This window comes from Callorhinus ursinus, unplaced genomic scaffold (assembly GCF_003265705.2).
Source record: "Callorhinus ursinus isolate GAN/ISIS: 27379988/994484 unplaced genomic scaffold, GSC_fseal_2.0 scaffold94, whole genome shotgun sequence".
NCBI classification, from domain to species: domain Eukaryota; kingdom Metazoa; phylum Chordata; class Mammalia; order Carnivora; family Otariidae; genus Callorhinus; species Callorhinus ursinus.
The window spans coordinates 2,254,208-2,273,907 of record NW_027397156.1 but is presented as its reverse complement, the minus strand read 5'-3'; the positions used below and the strand labels follow the sequence as shown (position 1 = coordinate 2,273,907).

Below are 19,700 nucleotides of genomic sequence, written 5' to 3'. Positions count from 1 at the left end.
GCCCGATGCGGCGCTCAATCCCAGGACCCTGGGATCATGACCTGAGCCGAAGGCAGACGCTCAACCACCGAGCCACCCAGGCGCCCCAGAGAACTCATTTCATGTCCCTAAACTGTTTGAACCTTTACCATGAACCTGTATTACTTAAATAGTGGCAAACTCGCTTATTTTAAATGAAACTCATCAGGACTAAATCGGCATATCTTGGTTTCCTCGCCTCTCGGGGGAAGGTGAGGGTTTAATATAGGAAATTACGTGAAAAGAGATGCCTGAACTACAAGGAGCAAACAGTGTTCTGGGGCGCTGGGCTCTCCCGAGACCCTTGCGGAGTGAAGGCGGCGTGCCTAACGGTTTGACAACGGCCTCGGGGTGCCGTTAGGAGGCGCTCGCGAAGCTGCTCCAGGAATTCCCGCCCTCTCCGTTACTTGCCCCAGTAACCCCGGCGCGCCGGCGACCGAGAGTAACCTCGCGGTCGGGTGACGCCCCCACCCCCCCGCCCCGACTCTCGCCTGCTCCCGCCTCAGCCAATGGGAAGGCAGCGCACGAGCCTGCCGGACACTCGCCCTCACCGACTCCTCCCCCAAGCAGTTAGAACCGAGTTGTACAATCACCTCGCCGCCGGCTTTAGACTTTGCCAATCGCAACTCCCGTTCCCAATTCCAAGCCCCGCCCCGGGCCTGCCCCGCGTTCATTCTCGGCGGGAGTCACCTTTGCTTTACAAACGTTCAGACCCGCCCTCTGCCTACCTTGCTGCACTAGGCCCCGCCCCCTGCTCGGACCGACCAATAGCCGGGGGAGCTTGGAGCCACTGGGCGGGCCCGCAGCCAATGCGCACGCCGTGGGCGGGCTCCGGGCCGGAATTGGGGGTGAAGCTACAGCCTTGTGCCCACAATTCGGGGCGCGCCGAGCTGGGGGGTCCCTGGGGGACGCCCGGAGCAAAGATGGCGTCCGCAGCTGAGGGGGACGTGGGAACGGTGGCGGAGCTGGCGAGGGTGCTGCGGTGGGGGCTCGAGGAGCTGAGCCTTAACAAGTTGGCGACGTCCCTGGGCGCGTCGGAACAGGCGCTGCGGCTCATCATCTCCATCTTTGTGGGTAAGGACCCTCCTGCCTCGCTCCGCCCCCTCTCGGAGTCCCCGGGGAATGGGGCCGTGACCCCCCCCCTCACTTTCCGGAGCACCCAGGAAGGCTTTGTGGGGTGCGGATGTGAATCTTAAATCACGCCAACCAGTTATCGAGAGGAAGACAAGTCTTTCCTCGAGTCTGGGGGCGCCTTGCCCTCTGAACCTCTTTACCTTTCTCTTTGACCCCTGCTGTACCCTTCTGGTCCCTCATTTGGCGCCACCACCGTCTCATCATGCCATGATCTGCCCTGTGTCCCCACGACCTATCCTTATTTGTCTCTCTCTTGAGTTCTACTCTCTGTCCATGTGTACTGCTGTCTGTTATTAATATCAACTCTCACACATGCGCGCTTCTTGTCGGTAGGCATAAGCCCCCTAACTTGGATATTAGCTTTGTTGGGCCCCTAAGCCGGGTATTCTATACTTCCATATTCGGAGTCTTTTTCTGCATTGCCAGCTTATATTACACTTTCTTCTCTTTTCTGTCTTGTTTCTGATATTTTCTTATACCATATTGCTTTTTTCCCCCCTCTTAACCGTACTCACCTGTCATTTACCCTGGGATACATCATTTTAATACTGGGCTTGGGAAACAAGACTGACAACCCCCTTTAAAAACTATGCTACTCCAAGAGTTAATTACCCGTATGGTTCAAAGGATGTGATGTGTCTGACTTTATGTCAAAACAGGCTGTTTATAACTGCTTTATAGACTTTTTTACTGCATCCTTCCTCCATGATTTTTTAAGACACGGAAGCAGCATGGCACAATGAGAAAAAAAAAAGTGTGGACTTACAAGGCTAGCAAGTCAGACCCAGCCTTGCTGCTGCTTACAAACTGTGGGACAAGTCACCTAACCCCTCTGGGCCTCAATTTGCTTATCAATCAAATGAGGACAGTAATGCCTACCTAATAGGACAGCTTGTAAAGTCCTGTAGGAATTCAAAGGTCAAGATTTGATGCATAAATATTTAAGTAGTTGGAAGGTTTTATGAAGGTTATGGGAGTTTAGGAGAGTAGGAGTGGGGAAGAATTAAGCAAACAGGACTGGCACAAGAGCAGATTAGAGATCAGAGTCTTAAGAAATTTGGCATAAAAGTTGGGCAGATGTGGAATGCCTCAAATGCCAGAAAGAAGTTTAGAATGTATCCAGTAGTCAGTAGAGACGTTGACATATAATATCACCAAAGGGTGTTCGCTCATATTAATATCACCGAAGGATGTTAACTAGATCTAGATAATGTGAGAGGCATTAATTTATATTTAAATAACCTTAGCAGCTAATATAATTGTGACTTGCCTTTTACATATAAAACCAAGCTGATCTTCCTTTCTTCCAACTAAAGGTCACCTTTCCCTCCCTTGTAGAATTGTAAAATTTTTGAGGTGAAGGGCACCTCAGTATCTCTCAGATCTAACCCAGATTTATCAAAACCTCCAATCTAGGGTTCTTCACACCACAGCAGCTTTGAACGTCACCTTGAGCCTTGTTTCTCACCCAGTTATTTGTTGGGGTTGTAATTGGCAATTAAGAGTGTTTACATTCATTCGTTTGGAAGCTCACTGTTGATTTCTCAACTATAAATTGAGAACGTAACACAAGTAACAACAAATTATTAGGGACAACCTGTTAAATGGAGCTAGGGCTGGAATTAGGACTTGGAATTTGTCCTTTTTGTGCTGACATAATCGAATACTGCCTGTGCACTCCTGGTGAGCTACTGCTCTGCTATCATGGGGCGTACAACTGACTGGGAAATTGTTTTCTCCATATCCTTACCCCCTACTCTCCTCCCATCACCCTCAGTCATCAAGTGATACACATTCGGTGTAATACATCTACCGCACTCCTGAACCCCCTTGCCATTCTACCGGTTCCCAGATTCCCCCCCCCCCCCGCCCCCCGCCTGTCTCCCACGTGTTGTTGCCTACAGTAACTCAGTATTTCTCGTGTTTGGATCGGCTTGGGGCTTCACGTTGCCTCATATCAAGCATAGCTCTTCCTTGTGGATATATAGGATTGTGTTTTCTAGGTATGGATTAAATATATACTATGGATTAAATATAAACTGATAAGCTTGACAAGTGCATGAAAGAAAGAGTGCACTCTGGTTGTAAATGTTTTCCTTACAAAGGTATTACCATTTCTGTATATTGTAACCTAGAGACCGGTAGCCTTTCAGCAATGGAGTTCCTGGTTCCAGACCCCCCGCTGTCTTGGGGAGTTGGGATACTGGAGGAAATCCTTGTTACATGTACCAAGAAGGCCTGCAGTCCAAAATGATTCTGACCCAGTTCCTACTAATTCACGATTAATCTGGGTTAAAGGCACTTTAATGCAGACACCCCAAGGGAAGAGTGAGGTGTATCAGACATTCACGTTTTAAAGTGTGAATACCTGTTTTTTTTTTAAGAGAGTTTTTGGTTTTGTTTTTTAGAGAAGGAGAGTGATTGGGGTGGGGAGGGGGGCAGGGGCAGAGGAAAAGAGAATCTTAAGTAGGCTCCATGCTCCGTGCAGAGCAGGGCTTGATCTCACAACACTGAGATCCTGATCTGAGCTAAAAATCAAGAGTCAGACACGTAATGGACTGAGCCACCCAGGCACCCCTGAAGTGTGAATAACTTTTAATTAGATGGTCTCATTGCCATTTTCTTAACATCTTACTTTACCTACTTGGGTTCTGTGTACTCATCTTGGGGTAGGCAGTAGATCATTAATGCGGTACCTTTCAAACCTTTGTGACTGGGACCCATGGTGAGAAATATGCTTTAATCATGACCCAAAACACATATATGTGTATATATGTATTTGAAACAAAAGTTTCAGGGAACATTACTTATCCTTATATAAGCTGTGTGTGTAGCTAGTTTCTATTTTGTTTTTTAGTATCGCTTATGACCCACTAAATTAGTTTCATGACCTATTGGGTTACAAGTAGTTTGAAAAACTTGAGTTAGAGGCTGTAATTTTTAAATATTCAGTACTTCAGGGAAAGGATAAGCTTATGAGGACTGCTGCATTGGATTATTTTGAACAGCCAGAAAACTCCATTAAAGGGATATGTGTATGTTTGTCTTTTGTAAGATCACCAGGAATTTGGTAGAGGGTGAATTTTGCCATAGTGCTGGCAAATACTACCAGAAAATAACCTCCCTTTCAACACCTGGAGTCTCATCACTCCTTAGGATACTTAATGATGTAGTTTTGAAATGTTGGTGAGGACAGGGGCCAACAGCCAAGAAAGAATTCTTGAGACATCTTTGTGCAAAGAGGTGATTTTATGAAAGCATGGGGACGGGATCTGTGGGCAGAAAGAGCTGCTGCACCCGGGTTGTAAGGAGTGGCCGATTATATACTGGGGAATTGGGGGAGGTAAGGAAAGTGGGAGGTGTCCAAAAGGACTTTGATATGCTAAAGAAGACCCTCAGGATACTGGAGGCCTTGCTATTATCAAGCTAAGGTTTTTACCTCTAGCAAAGCATTAACATTAAGATAGTTGGAGGGGGGAGCTTGAGGGGGTGTCAGTTTTGTCCTCAGCTAGCCTTCTGCTCCCTCATCAATAACACGAATTGTGCCTAAATTCAAGAAAATGTACCTACTGGGTGGTGGGAGGGATGGGGTGGCTGGGTGATGGACACTGGGGAGGGTATGTGCTATGGTGAGCGCTGTGAATTGTGTAAGACTGATGAATCACAGACCTGTACCCCTGAAACAAATAATACATTATATGTTAAAAAAAAAAAAAAAGTAGGAAGGGAAAAATGAAGGGGGGGAAATCGGAGGGGGAGACGAATCCTGAGAGACTATGGACTCTGAGAAACAAACTGAGGGTTTTGGAGGGGAGGGGGTTGGGGGGATGAGTGGGCCTGGTGATGGGTATTAAGGAGGGCACGTACTGAATGGAGCACTAGGTGTTATACACAAACAATGACTCACGGAACACTACATCAAAAACTAATGATGTAATGTATGGTGACTAACATAACAAAATAAAATTTTTTTTAAAAATGTACCTACAGTGAGTTAAACCCTACGCTTGACCCTGCAAGGACAAGGGCACTGGTGCAGTATGAGTAATCGAGCCAGGCACGCCAAGTATTGCCTACGGTTAGGGCGTAGGGAATGGGCAGGAGATAAGTACTCTAATAATCACAATAAGAGGCAGAAATCTAAGTGCTGTAAGAGAATTACAGAGCTTTATGAGATTGAAAGATTGGCCCTTTAATGAACTTTGAAAGCTGAATTAAGGTTCCAGCCGACTGAGATGGTAAGACCAAAGGGAATAGTGTGAGCAAAGGCATTGAAGTAGGAATGTGTGGTGACATGGTCAGGAAACAGGAAGTAGTCCACTTGGACTAAAACAGGACTTAAATAAAGAAGAGGTGGAAATCAGACTGGAGGGGCACCTGGATGGCCCAGTCAGTTGAGCGTCCAACTCTTGATTTTGGCTTGGGTAGTGATCTCGGGGTTCTGGGATGGAGCCCCGAATTGAGCTCTGTGCTGGGCATGGAGCCTGCTTGGGATTCTCCCTCCCTCTCCCTCGGCCTCTCCCCGCCTCAAAAAAAAAAAGACTGGAAAGGTAGGTCATAGAGCCTGGGAAGCCAAGGCAAAGGGTTCGTACTTAATTAAGTAGGTGATAGGAAACCATCAGAGGTATTTGAAAGGGAAATAATGTGACCAGAGCTGTAATAGGAAGATAACGCAGCATGGGGTGATTTGAAGTTAGACACAGACAAGAAGTAGAGAAACCAATGAGAAAGAACAATGGTCCAGATGGTTATATTGACTTGGAGGCAAGGTGGTTGCACCAAGAGGGGAAAATAGGGATCTCGTGTGAGGTATTTTAGGAACACAGAATCTTTTGAAAGGTAGCTTCTGCATACACTTGCATCTACACAGCTGCTCATGCCAGAAGTCTAAGAATCAGCCTTGCCACCTCCCTTTCAAAGTCTCTCCCCACATCCCAGTCCCCAAGTCCTATCAATACCAAGGCCAAATTGTGTCTCCAGGACATCCCCTTTTCTCCATCACCACAGCTGCTGGCCTTTGTCACCAGAACCACACGAGTAGCCTCCCAACTGGTCTCTAATTCTGTTCTTGCCCCTCCCAAAGCAAAGTGGTCCAATCCTGTGCCTCTCCTGCTCAGAACCTTTCAAAGGCTTCCGTACACAGTAAGCCCCTGCCTGCTCTTCCAGCCTCATCTCAAGCAAGTTCACAACTTTTTAGCCGCACGGCCTTCTTTCAGTTCCTCAGAGAAAGGCATTAAGCACTTTCCTACCTCGGAGCCTTTGTACGTGCTAATGCAGCTGCCTAGAATGTTCTTCATTCATTATTCACCTGACACACTCCTTTCATCTTTCAGGTCTCAGTTCAGATTGTCACTTCCTCTGATCTGAGAGATCTTTCCTGACTCTCATTCTATATGATGTCCCTGGTTGCACTTTCTCATACCGACTGAAATTTCCTCCCACTTGTATATTCCAATTGGTAATTCCGTATTTGTGGATGAGAGCAGAAACCATGTCAGTTTTGCCCACCACGGTATTCCCAGAGTTGAACACCGTACCTGACTTCTGGAAAAGGCCCGAGAAGTGTTTGTTGACTAAGTGAGCCTGTGAATGAATGACTTGGCAACTGATTAAATGGAGGATAAAGAAGCAGTTTAAAAAAAAACAAAAACAACTCTGTCCTTCTGCTTGGGTAACTGGAAAGATAATGATACCTCACAAATGCAGAGAAGTCAAGAAGAGCGTCAGATGCTGTGTGGTGCCAGGTAATGGTCTTGTTTTGGATTTGCTCTAGATTCCCAGGGCACCGCCAGGTGTCTTAAGAATTGTGAAAACCCGTGACGCCTGGGTGACTCAATCGGTTAGGCGTCTGCCTTCGGCTCAGGTCATGATCCCAGGGTCCTGGGATCGAGTCCCACATCAGGCTCCCTGCTCGGCAGGAGGCCTGCTTCTCCCTCTGCCTGCCGCTCCCCCTGCTTGTGCTCTCACTCTCTCACTCTCTCTCTCTCTCTCTCTCTCTCTCTGGCAAGTAAATAAAATCTTTAGAAAAAAAAAAAAAAAGAATTGTGAAACCCCAAGCTTGAGGTCAGGAGAGAAGTTGGACTACAGATATGGGTTTAGGAGTCCCTGTTGGTATCATAATTGAATCAGGGAGGGCATGAAATGCCATGGAAAAGCTTATACAGAGAGAAGAGAACCCAATTCTTGTTGACGGAGTGTGTTAACATTTGCCACACCTGGTCGATAAACAATTGCTGACCTTTATGAAAGATTTGGTGTGCATCAGATATTGTCTGAAGTGCTCAACAATATCCCACCTACACCTGCCAAGTTACCCATGAGATAATTAAAGTACTATTATCCTCACCCTTGTGCAGATAGGAAACTGGGGCCTTCAAAGGTTAAGTAATTTGTCTAAGGCCAAACCTGTTTCTGCCCAACTCTGAAGTCCCTGCTCTTTATCACACTGAGATTGCGAAGAGAGTGTAGGGGTGGAAAAGATAAATGCCCTCGGTGTCCTCTTCTTTTCACTTATGTGGGTTAAACCAAGATGAAGCCAGCATATGAAATACCTCTCAGCGTCCGAAGCTGGAGCTGGCCAAATGGACTAGATGGTCACCTGCTTAGTATAAGTGTTCTACTCTAGTGTTGGCCGTGACTGTGGCTTGGACGTTAGACTGATCAGAAATTGCACTTAGGTGGTGCCTGGGTGGCTCAGTCGGTTAAGTGGCTGATTCTTTTTTTTTTTTTAAGATTTTATTTATTTATTTGCTAAAGAGAGAGAGCATAGGCGAGAGTGAGCAAGAGCACAAGCAGCGGGAGCTGCAGGCAGAGGGAGAAGCAGGCTTCCTGCTGAGCAAGGAGCCCGATGCGGGACTCTATCCCAGGACCCTGGCATCATGACCTGAGCTGAAGGCAGCCGCTTAACCGATGGAGCCACCCAGGCGCCCCATAAGTGGCCGATTCTTGATTTCATCTCAGGGTTGTGAAATTGAGCCCTGTGTTGGCCTCCCCATTCACCAGAGAGGATTCTCTCCCTCTCCTTCTGCCCCTCCTCTCTCTCTCTCTCAAATAAATAAATAAATCTTAAAAAAAAATTGTACTTGTGGGGGTAAGGATCCATTTCTCAGAGGTTCAGGTTAGCATCACTAAGGTTAACAACTTTTAAAATCAAAGTAGGTCCTGCAGTTCAGTTCCCTTTGGACCAAAGTCAGGTCTGGCCCTTCAGAACTAAATCTGTTATTCAGTGCAAAAAGCTTTCTTCAGGTAGCACTGAAATTACGATATAAAGAGACCAAAGCCAAGCTAGATGGAAATTAAACGGCATTAACTAAACAAATGCAACTTCTGACCATAATACAAAACAGGGTCCAGAAAGTCTACTATTAGAAAATAAGGGGTTGTCTTAGATAACTTTCAGGCCTTCTTCCAATTCTAGAAGTCTAAGTAGATTCTACATTTTGAGACTTTATTCTAATTCATAGCCACAGATTTAAAATAATCTAAATCTTTCTGTTTGAAGATTTTTTTTTTAAGAGAGGGAGGGGAGTGGGGCAGAGGGGGAGAGAATCCTGAGCAGTCTCCATGCCCAGTGCAGCATCTGAAATCGAGAGTCCAACACTTAACCAACTGAGCCACCCAGGCACCCCTTGCGATTTCTTTTTTTTTTTTTTTTTTTAATTTTGTTTATTTGACAGAGAGCGAGCGAGAGCAAGAACACAAGCAGGGGGAGTAGGAGAGGGAGAAGCAGACTTCCTGCCGTGCAGGGAGCCCGATGTGGGACTTGATCCCAATACCCTGGGATCATGACCTGAGCTGAAGGCAGACGCTTAACGACTGAGCCACCCAGGCGCCGCGATTTCTTTTATTTTTTTTTTTAAGATTTTATTTATTTCTTTGACAGAGAGATAGAGTACAGGTAGGCAGAGAGGCAGGCAGAGGGAGAGGGAGAAGCAGGCTCTCCGCTGAGCAGGGAGCCCGATGTGGGGCTCGATCCCAGGACCCTGGGATCATGACCTGAGCTGAAGGCAGACGCTTAACCGACTGAGCCACTCAGGCGCCCCCACCGCGATTTCTTTTAAATGCATTTTTTCATCTCCTTTTTATCTGCACTCCGATATCTTACACTGCACAAAACTTCATGTTTTGGTTTGGTTTTTTTGTTTGTTTTTTAAAGATTTTTTTTTACTTATTCATTTGAGAGAGAGAGAGAGAGAGAGAGAGAGAGACACACGGAGCAGGGGGGAGGGGCATAGGGAGAGGGAGAAGCTGACTCCCTGTTGAGCAGAGAGCCCGGATGCGGGGCTGGCTCCCAAGACCCCGGGATCATGACCTGAGCTGAAGGCAGACGCTTAACCAACTGAGCCACCCAGGGGCCCCAAAACTTCATGTTTTGAATGCCAGTATAACTGTAATGTCAAATAGAAGCATTTATTTATAGACATGTGGAAATTTGGGCCCATTAAATTATATGCACAAGCTAATGCAGCAGAACTAATTACATACCCACTGACATTAAATCTGTATGGGCAGCCATCAGAACTCACTGGACGTGTTCAGTGCAGCAGCCTTTCAAAAACGGAATTGGTCTTCAAAAAGGAAATGGTATTTCAGATGGTTATAGAAGATTCTAGTAAGGTAGAGATAAGAGAGGAATCTTTCCAGCTACAAAGAGTAATGAACATATATGTAGAGATCAGGAAAAGTGAGAAGAAGCTGAGGAACAGCAAGTGGTCCAGTTTGATTAGAACAATAGAGGATCCATAAAGGAGTCGTAGAGAAAAACCTGTCAGACCTTTCAGGTAGGAGGGGGTGAAATGGCAGAGTAAGATAGTAGGATGTGCATTGTCTTCAGACACCTGCTGGTCCAGGTACAAATTGTGTTTGGATTAAATATGTGCAAGTTGCATCACCATTGACTAATTATTAAACTTCAGCCATCCATTTCCTCGTGTTCCTAAAGGGCAGTTTTGCTAAAGGATTGAGGTTAAGCGTTAAGCAGTTTATCTAATAGTTATTTAAATTGGATTTAATTCATAACAAGCAGCAATATTTGGAAACAGTGCAAAATTTACGCAAATTTTTAAAAATAATGTAGTCGTCAAAGAAATGCCTTACTTCTAGAGAACCACTCTGACCTACCCGTGATTTGGATGTGTTCGTTCTCCTCTGCTCTGGAAAAGTTGGGGGAGCAAACTGGGAAGCTCAATAGGAGCCTGTGAGGACCGAATGAGATAAAATGTGTAAACATTTGACCAATCCTACCCAAAGTAGTTTTGTTTTGTTTTCTAATATTTTTATTTATTTATTTGACAGAGAGAGAGAGAGAGAGAGAGAGAGAGGGCGCACAAGCAGAGGGAGAGGGAGAAGCAGGCTCCACACCCAAGTGTGGAGCCCCACGTGGGACTCAATCCCAGGATTCCGGGATCGTGACCTGAGCCAAAGGCAAATGTTTAACGGACTGAGCCACTCAGGCGCCCCCTAAAGGAGTTTTAAATAATTGTTCCCTTCCTTCCCTCAAGAAATACTCCTCTCCTCCCTTTCCAACTGTGGTCTTGGGACCAGCAGCATGGGCACCTCCTAGCATGTCCTGGCTTGCGTCCTAGGAACTTGTTAGAAATGCCATTTGCTAACATCACTTGTTGTTCTTCAAATATTATTATTCTTACTCTTACTGTTAATATTACTATAACAATGATATCATTGTCATCTCTGCTGTCTAACTCATATCCTTACCTGCACCGTCTGTTTCACACTTTTGATGAGAAGGTTAAATATGGAGGAATTTTTTCCATAAGGTGGTTGGACTCCTAGTTCCATTTTCCCTTTTCTGTCTTGTGTCAGCCACCTGGAGCACTCCAGCCTTCTCTTCATCGATTGACTCACATTTCTGAATACAGTTAATAAACTGCGACTTGTAGCTTTAACAAAAATGAGGTGTCCTAGTTGCAGCTGCCAGGGAAAGCTGTTCTAAGCAAACTGCCCTTCTCAAGCATAGAGTTTTTAAGGTGGGGGGTGGTGTGTGTGTGTTGACATTTTTTCAGCAATTGCTAAAGTCCAGGGCCAGGAGTTTTAGGACCTGCCTGGAGTTCTCGTGGTGAAGCAGCTCTGGTTCCCTAGAGACCTTCAGAGCCTGTCCATGATTCATGTAGCCCAAAAGATGTTGTATGCATCTTTATTTCTCCCTGTTTTCAGAATGAGAAAGGAAGGTAGCAAGTAAGACACTAAAAATAAGGATAAGTAATTTCTGGATAAGAATTGCCTTTGGGCTTAAAATGGACTGGTTTTTATTTATTTTTTATTTTTTTAAAGATTTTGTTTATTGGACAGAGAGAAACATAGTGAGAGAGGGAACACAAGCAGGGGGAGTGGGAGAGGGAGAAGCAGGCTTCCCGCTGAGCAGGGAGCCCGATGTGGGGCTCGATCCCAGGACCCTGGGATCATGACCTGAGCTGAAGGCAGATACTTAACGACTGAGCCACCCAGGTGCCCCCAAAATGGACTGGTTTTTAAATCCAAGTTCCTCTCTATTCAAACGCTGGCTTTGAAGAAAAAGTGAGATTCATTAAATTCCGGACACCTTGAATGAAGTAGTCTATCTATGCACATATGTACCAAAGTTGTTAATGATAGAAGCTTCTGGTAGAATGCCATTGCTTTCTAACTATAAGGATATTGGTCAGAAAGCAGGTAGAAGACCAGGCCAAAAATGATCAGACCCACGTTTTGTTCTTGGCCCACATGAAGTCATCAAGTTGACTATTTAAATGCCCCACTCTAAGCATAGGCTAAGTTTAAATCAAAAATAAAAAGCTTTTGTCAATTAAAGATGCCTTTCAGTACCAAGTATTCATGTTGCTATGGCATTTTCATAAGAAAAGCCTACATGGTCATTCTGCTACATAAAATTGTAAATGGTGAGATAGTAATTTTGCAGGCAGTTCACTATAAAAGAAAAATAACGGATTCATGTGCACATGTCGTGTGCAGATCTGAAGAGGATATGAGGTCCTAGGAGGTTAAAGTTCTGATCACTGGATTTGTGTGTGCTGTAATGAGAAGTGACATCCACATAGACATGGTAAATGCCTTCTAGCTCATGAGGTTTCCAATTTCTGCTGTGATAGCAATTCTAAACTCAGATGGACTTGGACACCACTCCGGATCACTGTCCATAAATATAAAACTTCTGTTTGTAAACCAACAGGCAGGCCAGCTGGAGTAGTGCCCTGTAAGTCTCCTATGGCATATACCTCCGACAAAAGGGGGAAAGATTGATTATAGTTCGAGTACAAATATACTGGGGCCCTGACAAAAAATGTTGAACCATAAGTGCTTCTAGAAATCCTCATTCTCTAGCCAAAGGATAATCTGACTCCACTTTTTAACTTTTCATCAGTTCTTCTGAAAGAGTAGTAAACAGGGGCGCCTGGCTGGCTCAGTCAGTAGAGTATCCAGTTCTTGATCTCGGGGTTGTGAGTTCAGACCCCATGTTAGGTGTAGAGATTATTTTTAAATAATAATTTTTTAAAAATGAAAAAGTAAACAAAAGCAAAACTAGGAACTAGATGGCATGCATTTATATTATTTATACTAAGAACCTAACCTATAATTACAGGGACCCAGGTCATCATATCACCAAAAGCTCCCAATTTTTTCAAGTCTTAACCCTTTTATTTGATAAAGTATTTTTTATTCTAAAATATACAATTTTTAAGGGCACCGGGGTGGCTTAGTGGGTTAGGCGTCTGACTCTTGATCTCAGCTCAGGTCTTGATCTCAGGGTTTTAAGTTCAGGCCCCACACTGGGCTCCATGCTGGGTATGGAGCCTACTTAAAAAAATAATAATAATAAAATATACAATTTTAAAATGTTTTTTAAATTCTTCCCAAATCTTCAAGTAATACTGAGATGCTGATATAGAAAGAAGTAGATCATTTCCAACTTTTGTACATCAAAGGATACTGCCAAGAAAATGAAAAGATAACCCACCAAATAAAAAAATATTTGTAAACCATGTATCTGATAAGGATCTAGTATCCAGAATATATCAAGAACTCTTATAACCCAATAACAAAAAGTCAAATAACTCAATTAAAAAAGGGGCAAAGGATATGAATAGACATTTGTCTAAGCAAGACATACAGATGGCCAGTAAGCACATAGAAAAATGCTTAACTCATTAGTCATTAAGGAAATGCAAATTAAAATCACAGTGACATACCACTTCACACCCGCTGGTATGGCTATAATTAAAAAAAAAAATGGAATAAGCAAGTATTGGTGAGGCTGTGGAGAAATTGGAACCCTTGTGCATTGCTCATGGGCATGGAAAACACTGCAGCCACCATGGAAACAGTTGAGCAGTTTCTCAAAGTCATTCTGTATGACCTAGCGATGCCACCCCTAGTTATATACTCAAGAGAATTGAAAGCATACGTTCACACGAAAACTTGTGCACACATGTTCATAGCATTATTAAAAAGGCCAAAAGTGGAAACAACTGTTCTGTCCTCCAACGGATGAATGAATAAACAAAATGTTATATTCATACAGTGGAATATTCCACAGCCAAAGGGATGAGGTGCTGCCACCTGGTATGGCGTGGACGAACCTTGAAAATATTACGCTAATGTTTTTTGTTATGTTAATATTGTGCTAAGAAATGTGCACATTTGGTGTGATTCCATTTATATGAAATGCCCAGAATAAGCAGATTCTTTTTTTTTTTAAGATTTTATTTATTTGTCAGAGATTGAGAGAGAGAGAGACAGAGAGAGCACAAGCAGGGGGAGCGTAAGGCAGAGGGAGAAGCAGACTCCCCACTGAGCAAGGAGCCCGAAGCAGGACTCGATCCCGGGACCCTGGGATCATGACCTGAGCCGAAGGCAGACGCTTAACGACTGAGCCACCCAGGCGTCCCCAGAATATGCAAATTCTTAAAGACAGAAGGTAGATTGGTGGTTGCCAGGGGATGAAAGGAAGGTTGAATTGGGAGGGACTGCTAGGAGGGGTGGGGTTTCTTGTCCGGGTAATGGAAATGTTCTGGCATTAGTTACGTAACATTGTGAATAGACCAAAATTCACTGAATTCTACACTTAAAAAAAGACTAAAGAGGGACTGTGTATGATCTCAGGTAGAGAGAGAACCCAACAATTACACCTATTCAGATTCTTGAGGACAATTACAGGGTGTAATGCTGTGTTACCTTTCCTCCTGTTAGAATCTCGGTCGCAAGAAAGCATTTATTGTTTCATTTGCTGAAAAGCCAGCTGAGAAGAGTCTCACCTACCTTGTTTGTATTTACAAAGATTAGATTTGGCAGCTCTAAACACAAGAGAGAAATTCTCATGACAAGTATTTGGGAGCGTTGGAGAAAGAGCAGCTAATTATTAGCGCTTGGCAGTGGGACAGGGCAACCCTTGGGCAGCCCTAGGCCAGATCAGGTCACAACAGGAGCCAAAGGGCCGTTTCTTCACTGAAGACCAGTGCCATAAATTAAAAGGGGGGGGGGAAACCCAGGTTACTACACACTAGATAGACATTTTTGAGAGAGAACCCATATCATGTAAAATCCAGAAAGCATTAAAAATGGGGGATAAAGGGCGCCTGGGTGGCTCAGTCATTAAGCGTCTGCCTTCAGCTCAGGTCATGATCCCAGGGTCCTGGGATCAAGCCCCGCATGGGGCTCCCTGCTCAAAGCGGAGTCTGCTTCTCCCTCTCCCTCTGCCCCTCCCCCCAGTCGTGCTCTTTCTCTCACTCTCTCCCTCGCTCTCTCCGTCTCAAATAACTAAAACCTTTTTAAAAAAAAAAATGGGGGATAAGATACTTCCGGTCTGTACAAGGGAAGGAAGAGGAGAAAACAGTAACAGGACAGGAAAGGAAAAAAGGGGCAAGAGAAGGGGCGGACCCATCAGAGAGCAGGAAAGGGGGGGTGCGCTGTGGGGGCCCCCGGGCAGCCCACTGCTTCTCACTGTGCCTGTAAAGGGCCCGTTTTCCCAGGTGATAAACATGTATGCTGGACGATTTCTACAATCCTCTCCTCTCCCGGACTTAAATAGATGCCCCTGCTATCTGAAATACACTGCTCTAGCCTATGAACTACAGGGCACTTCACGCCCCCCCTCCCACCGCAGGGTCAGCCCCGCCCCTCCCCGCCCCTCCCCGCCCTAACTCTGGCTGCATTCCTTTGCCTCCTGTAGTCTCTTGATGTACACCACCTTTCAGCCATGGTATGTCGGACTCTTAATGAGCAAGGAGGAAGGGTTGTAGCACTCCCTTACTCCACACGCTCACCTACGGATGACAGTGCATCTCCAGGTCCACACTGACAGGCTCAGTGCCCCTTCTCTTCAAAATTGGCTTCCCACATAACCACCCTTGCATCCCACGTCCCAGCTGGCTCTCCCTGCCTACCCGTCACAGTCCTGTCAGAGCCTTCTCAGCCTCACCCCTCCTCAGGCCTGTGTAGCCAGCCACTGACAGCCAGGGTCCCACTGCTGCCAAACGCCCCACCCCCACCAGGACTTATTGGGGAATATGCCTGTCACTTGGAAGACCTTGGATGAAGCCCTGTACCCACGGGGTTCTGGGAGTAGAAGAATTTTCTGACCTATGCCTAGTTTTGTTGTGGCGGTTGTTTTTTTGTTTTTTGTTTTTTTTAATCCAAGATCCAAATCTTGGATTTGGGACCTGAAGCTTATACAATCTTGGGGACCTTTTTTAAGAAAAAGGATACAAAAATGGCTTATAAGTTTCATAAATACATATGACCATGGAAACAGGTTGTTAGCTCCCACCTCCACCACTGCGCCACCCCCCACCCCCAGGGCCTTAAAAGGGGCCTCTGCAAAGTAAGGGCCTTGAAACTGAAGCTTTATTAGCTTCACGACCAATGGGCTTCTTCCTGGGAGTATGAGGTACAATTCACAGACCTTTAGTTTTGAAACTTGCTATAGGTTTAATTTATTTTTTTTTTAAGATTTTATTTATTTATTTGACAGAGAGAGAGACAGCGAGAGAGAGAACACACGTAGGGGGAGTGGGAGAGGGAGAAGCAGGCTTCCCACTGAGCAGGGAGCCCGATGCGGGGCTCGATCCCAGGACCCTGGATCATGACCTGAGCCGAAGGCAGACGCTCAACAACTGAGCCACCCAGGCACCCCTCGTATGTAAATATTTTTAAAATAGCCTCAAGGACGTCCATGTATGACACTTTTACACATATTTTCTCTTTTAATCTGTACAACAGCCTGCAGATACGGCTGGCACTTGCCCTATTTCACAGATGAAGACATTGAGATACAAAGGATCTATTCGCCCCAGCTGCAGAGCTGAATTTCTGGAACTAAATGACTCTTGATTCCTGAGTCCAGGGATATTCTAGTTGGTCAAATAATCTGGCAGGAAGTTGCCACCATGTGGTTTAGTAATTTACAAAGAATTAAAATGTGATAAAAATGCACTGGATACAGGCGACGGGGGTCATTTTATCTTTGCTCGTGAAGGCATTTTGGTGTCTTAAAGCACCTCAAAGTCAGCCTTGAACAGCTGTTGTCCCTGTTCCACTAAAAGGGAGAAATGCCGGTCAACAGCCTCTTTGAGCTTTAACATTCCTTCAGTCTATCAATTTTCGTAGAATAAGCTTCCTAAGTTTTAGGAAGAAATAGTTCTCTAAAGTAACAAAATAACTACATGACCATTCGAACAAACTAGTAGTATAGAAAAATACTATAACCAGATGTTCAGACATGTGGACCATGTGCTTGATGTCCCTTCTGCCATCTAGTCAGACTTAAATGCTCGGGAGGACTCGCCATGATGGATGGCTAACTCCGGGACTGAGAAGCTAGTGAGAACCTTTGCGTGGCTAACTCCCTGTGGCATGACACAAAAGAGCATTGGTGACATCAAAGTCAGTTTTGTGTCATATCATAACTTTGCAGCTTCTGTAGCAGGTTTTACCAGTTAGCCAACATGTGTGTCTATGAGCCAGCAGCACTAAGCTTAAGATGGCCTGGCTTATTACTAAGAGCATTTGGCTTAAGTGGAGCAATTAAAGAATTAACTTTTGGTAGGACTTTGGGGCAGCTCGGGTTTAGGTGGTTTGGTTGGGTTAACTGACTAAAAACCTAATATTTCTTAACCTTCATAGCAAACCCTTTCTCTTTCTTTCTCACAACTAAGAGTCATCCACTAATTTACCTTTGAAATGTCCCCTCTATTCTTTTATCCTCAGGACATTTTGATCACTTATCCCAGTTTTCTTGAATCCTGTATCAGAGTTGTCAAAATGTTTGAGATACTCAGCAGGAGGAAACTTTCAGAAAGGAACTGCTGTATTCTTAACTGCATTGCATGAGGACAGGGACAGGGAGTCTCCAAGAATTAGGTTAACAAAGCCAGTACAGGAGAGCATCTAGATTTAACATTAAAATGTTAGTTTTGGGCGCAGCTGGGTGGTTCAGTCGGTTGAGCGTCCAGCTCTTGATTTCGGCTCGGGTCGTGATCTCGGGGTCCTGGAATTGAGCCCCACATTGGGCTCCCCGCTCAGTGGGGAATCTACTTGTCTTCCTCTCCCTCTGCCCTTCCCCCTGCTCGCTCGCTCTCTCTCTCAAATAAATAAATAAATCATTGGGAAGAAAATGTAATTTTTAATTGTTTTTAGGTAGGAAGATAAGCAAACATAAACATGAGTGTGCATGTGTCTGCAAACGGATGCTTGAATATAGATTGTAGCTTTAAAAGCACACAGCTAGTTATTAGTGATTCACTTGCAGGTCACTGCCAAGTGCCAAGGCATGTGGCAAAAATATCAGAATGGAAATCAAGTGATGTGGATTCTAATTTGAGCTCTGTTAATCTTGAGCATGCTGGCCATCCCCTTTGGGCCTCCGTTTCTTATCTAACGAAGTTTTTGGAGTCAGTGATTTCTAAGATTTCTTCAGATTCTAAGAATATGTATATCCCGTGAATAACCATTCAGAATATGACAGCCCGAGCTATACAGGATTGTCTGTCAGAGGGTGGAAGGTGTGTTGGCAACTTGCCCTTACTGTCAACAAGCTTACTCTGGTGAAGAGAAACAAAGGATCAGTTCTGAACAAATTCCAAAGGTGGGAGCTTCATCCTCACCTAAATGTCCACAACCTACAAGCACTCTTCCAGCTACAGAGTGATCAGTGACTCAGCATACGTGCCTAATCAGTTACCAGTCAGTTGAATAGACAGTGTCAAGCAATGTCCTTCCTATTTCTATGTCTTCCTTTTCTCTGCATAGTTGTTTAGCACAAGGAATTTCCACTTTGGTGGAAAAAGAATTGAGTGGCAGATCTTCAAAGTAGAAGTAATTATGATGAAATTATTGCATGAAAGTTTTTGATAAAAATTAATTACTACAAACAAAAATAAAAAATAAGTTACAAATAAGCCAGGTTCAAAAGCAGCCCTATTTTCTATTCTGGTCTGTGATTCTTAAAGAGATTCTTAAATCTCTTCAAATTTAACTGAAATTTGATATATCCTTTCAGTATTGCCCAAAGGAAAATACCCGTTATCTATGGTAACCTTCCATTGTCTAGAAAAATTATAACATCCAGGTAGGATAAGGGTGAAACTGAGGTTTTTTCCAGCCATCTCTAACTGGAAATTCCAAAGAGTTGCCATAATCTTGTCAGTAAACAGTCCCTAAGAGCAGTGCTGAAGGCTGAGAAAGAAACGGGTAGACAAGAAATAGAGATGATGAGTTAAACCTTGATTCCTAGGAGACTGACGACAAAAGGACTAAGTGGAATTGACCAGTAGCTAGAAGCAGCAGTAAAGGGACAGAGGCAGGGTGGGGAGGGGCGGCAAGAAGGGGAAAACCGAGAGCTTGCGCTATTTGAAGGTCGGGGAGATCATGTGCTAGCGGCTTAAGTCGTGCACCTGGAGGTGAAACCAGAGGTCAGCATCCAGCTGCAGCAATTACTCGCTGATCAGTACAGACTGGTTAGCAACTGCTTTGATGTGTTTGCTTATTCAGACACTGAAGACAATAATATTATTTCTTCAAATAGTTACGAGGATTAAGGGGGATAATGTGTGTAAAGTGCTTAACTCGTGACGCGTAGTAAGAATTCAGTAAAGGTTCATTGGTATTAACTGGTGTCAGTGACAATAATAAAGGAAGAAGGAGAGAATAAGAAAGCTAGGGAGAAAGACCAGGAAGGAAGTTCCCCGGAAAGACTGGGATGGGTAGAATTCTGAGGACCCAAGGGGAGGAGGAGATGTTTAAAGAGGAGGGAGGGAGGGAGGGAGGGGCGCCTGGGTGGCTCAGCTATTAAGCGTCTGCCTTTGGCTCGGGTCATGGTCCCAGGGTCCTGGGATCGAGCCCCGCATCGGGCTCCCTGCTCCGCGGGAAGCCTGCTTCTCCCTCTCCCACTCCCCCTGCTTGTGTTCCCTCTCTCGCTGTGTCTCTGTCAAATAAATAAATAAAATCTTTAATAAAAAAAAGGGAGTGGGACGGAGGGACATCTTCCTCTGAATCTGGAGAAAAGGATATAAAAGCCTGGATTTCAAGTGGAGCTTCTT

At 44.8% G+C, this 19,700-nt stretch overlaps 1 protein-coding gene across 2 annotated transcripts in view; it reads left to right on the top strand.

Annotated features, from left to right (window-relative positions):
* The first annotated feature begins 840 nt into the window (after positions 1 to 840).
* LPCAT3 (lysophosphatidylcholine acyltransferase 3) overlaps positions 841 to 19,700 on the top strand; it is a 39,017-nt gene continuing 20,157 nt past the window's right edge. The window contains exon 1 of one of the 2 annotated variants that reach the window (XM_025851904.2): positions 841 to 1,092. In XM_025851904.2, the coding sequence (XP_025707689.1) occupies positions 942 to 1,092 (151 nt within the window). In that variant the 5' untranslated portion in view covers positions 841 to 941. The remainder of the gene's footprint in view (positions 1,093 to 19,700) is intronic. The other variant, XM_025851903.2, reaches the window with a different exon arrangement.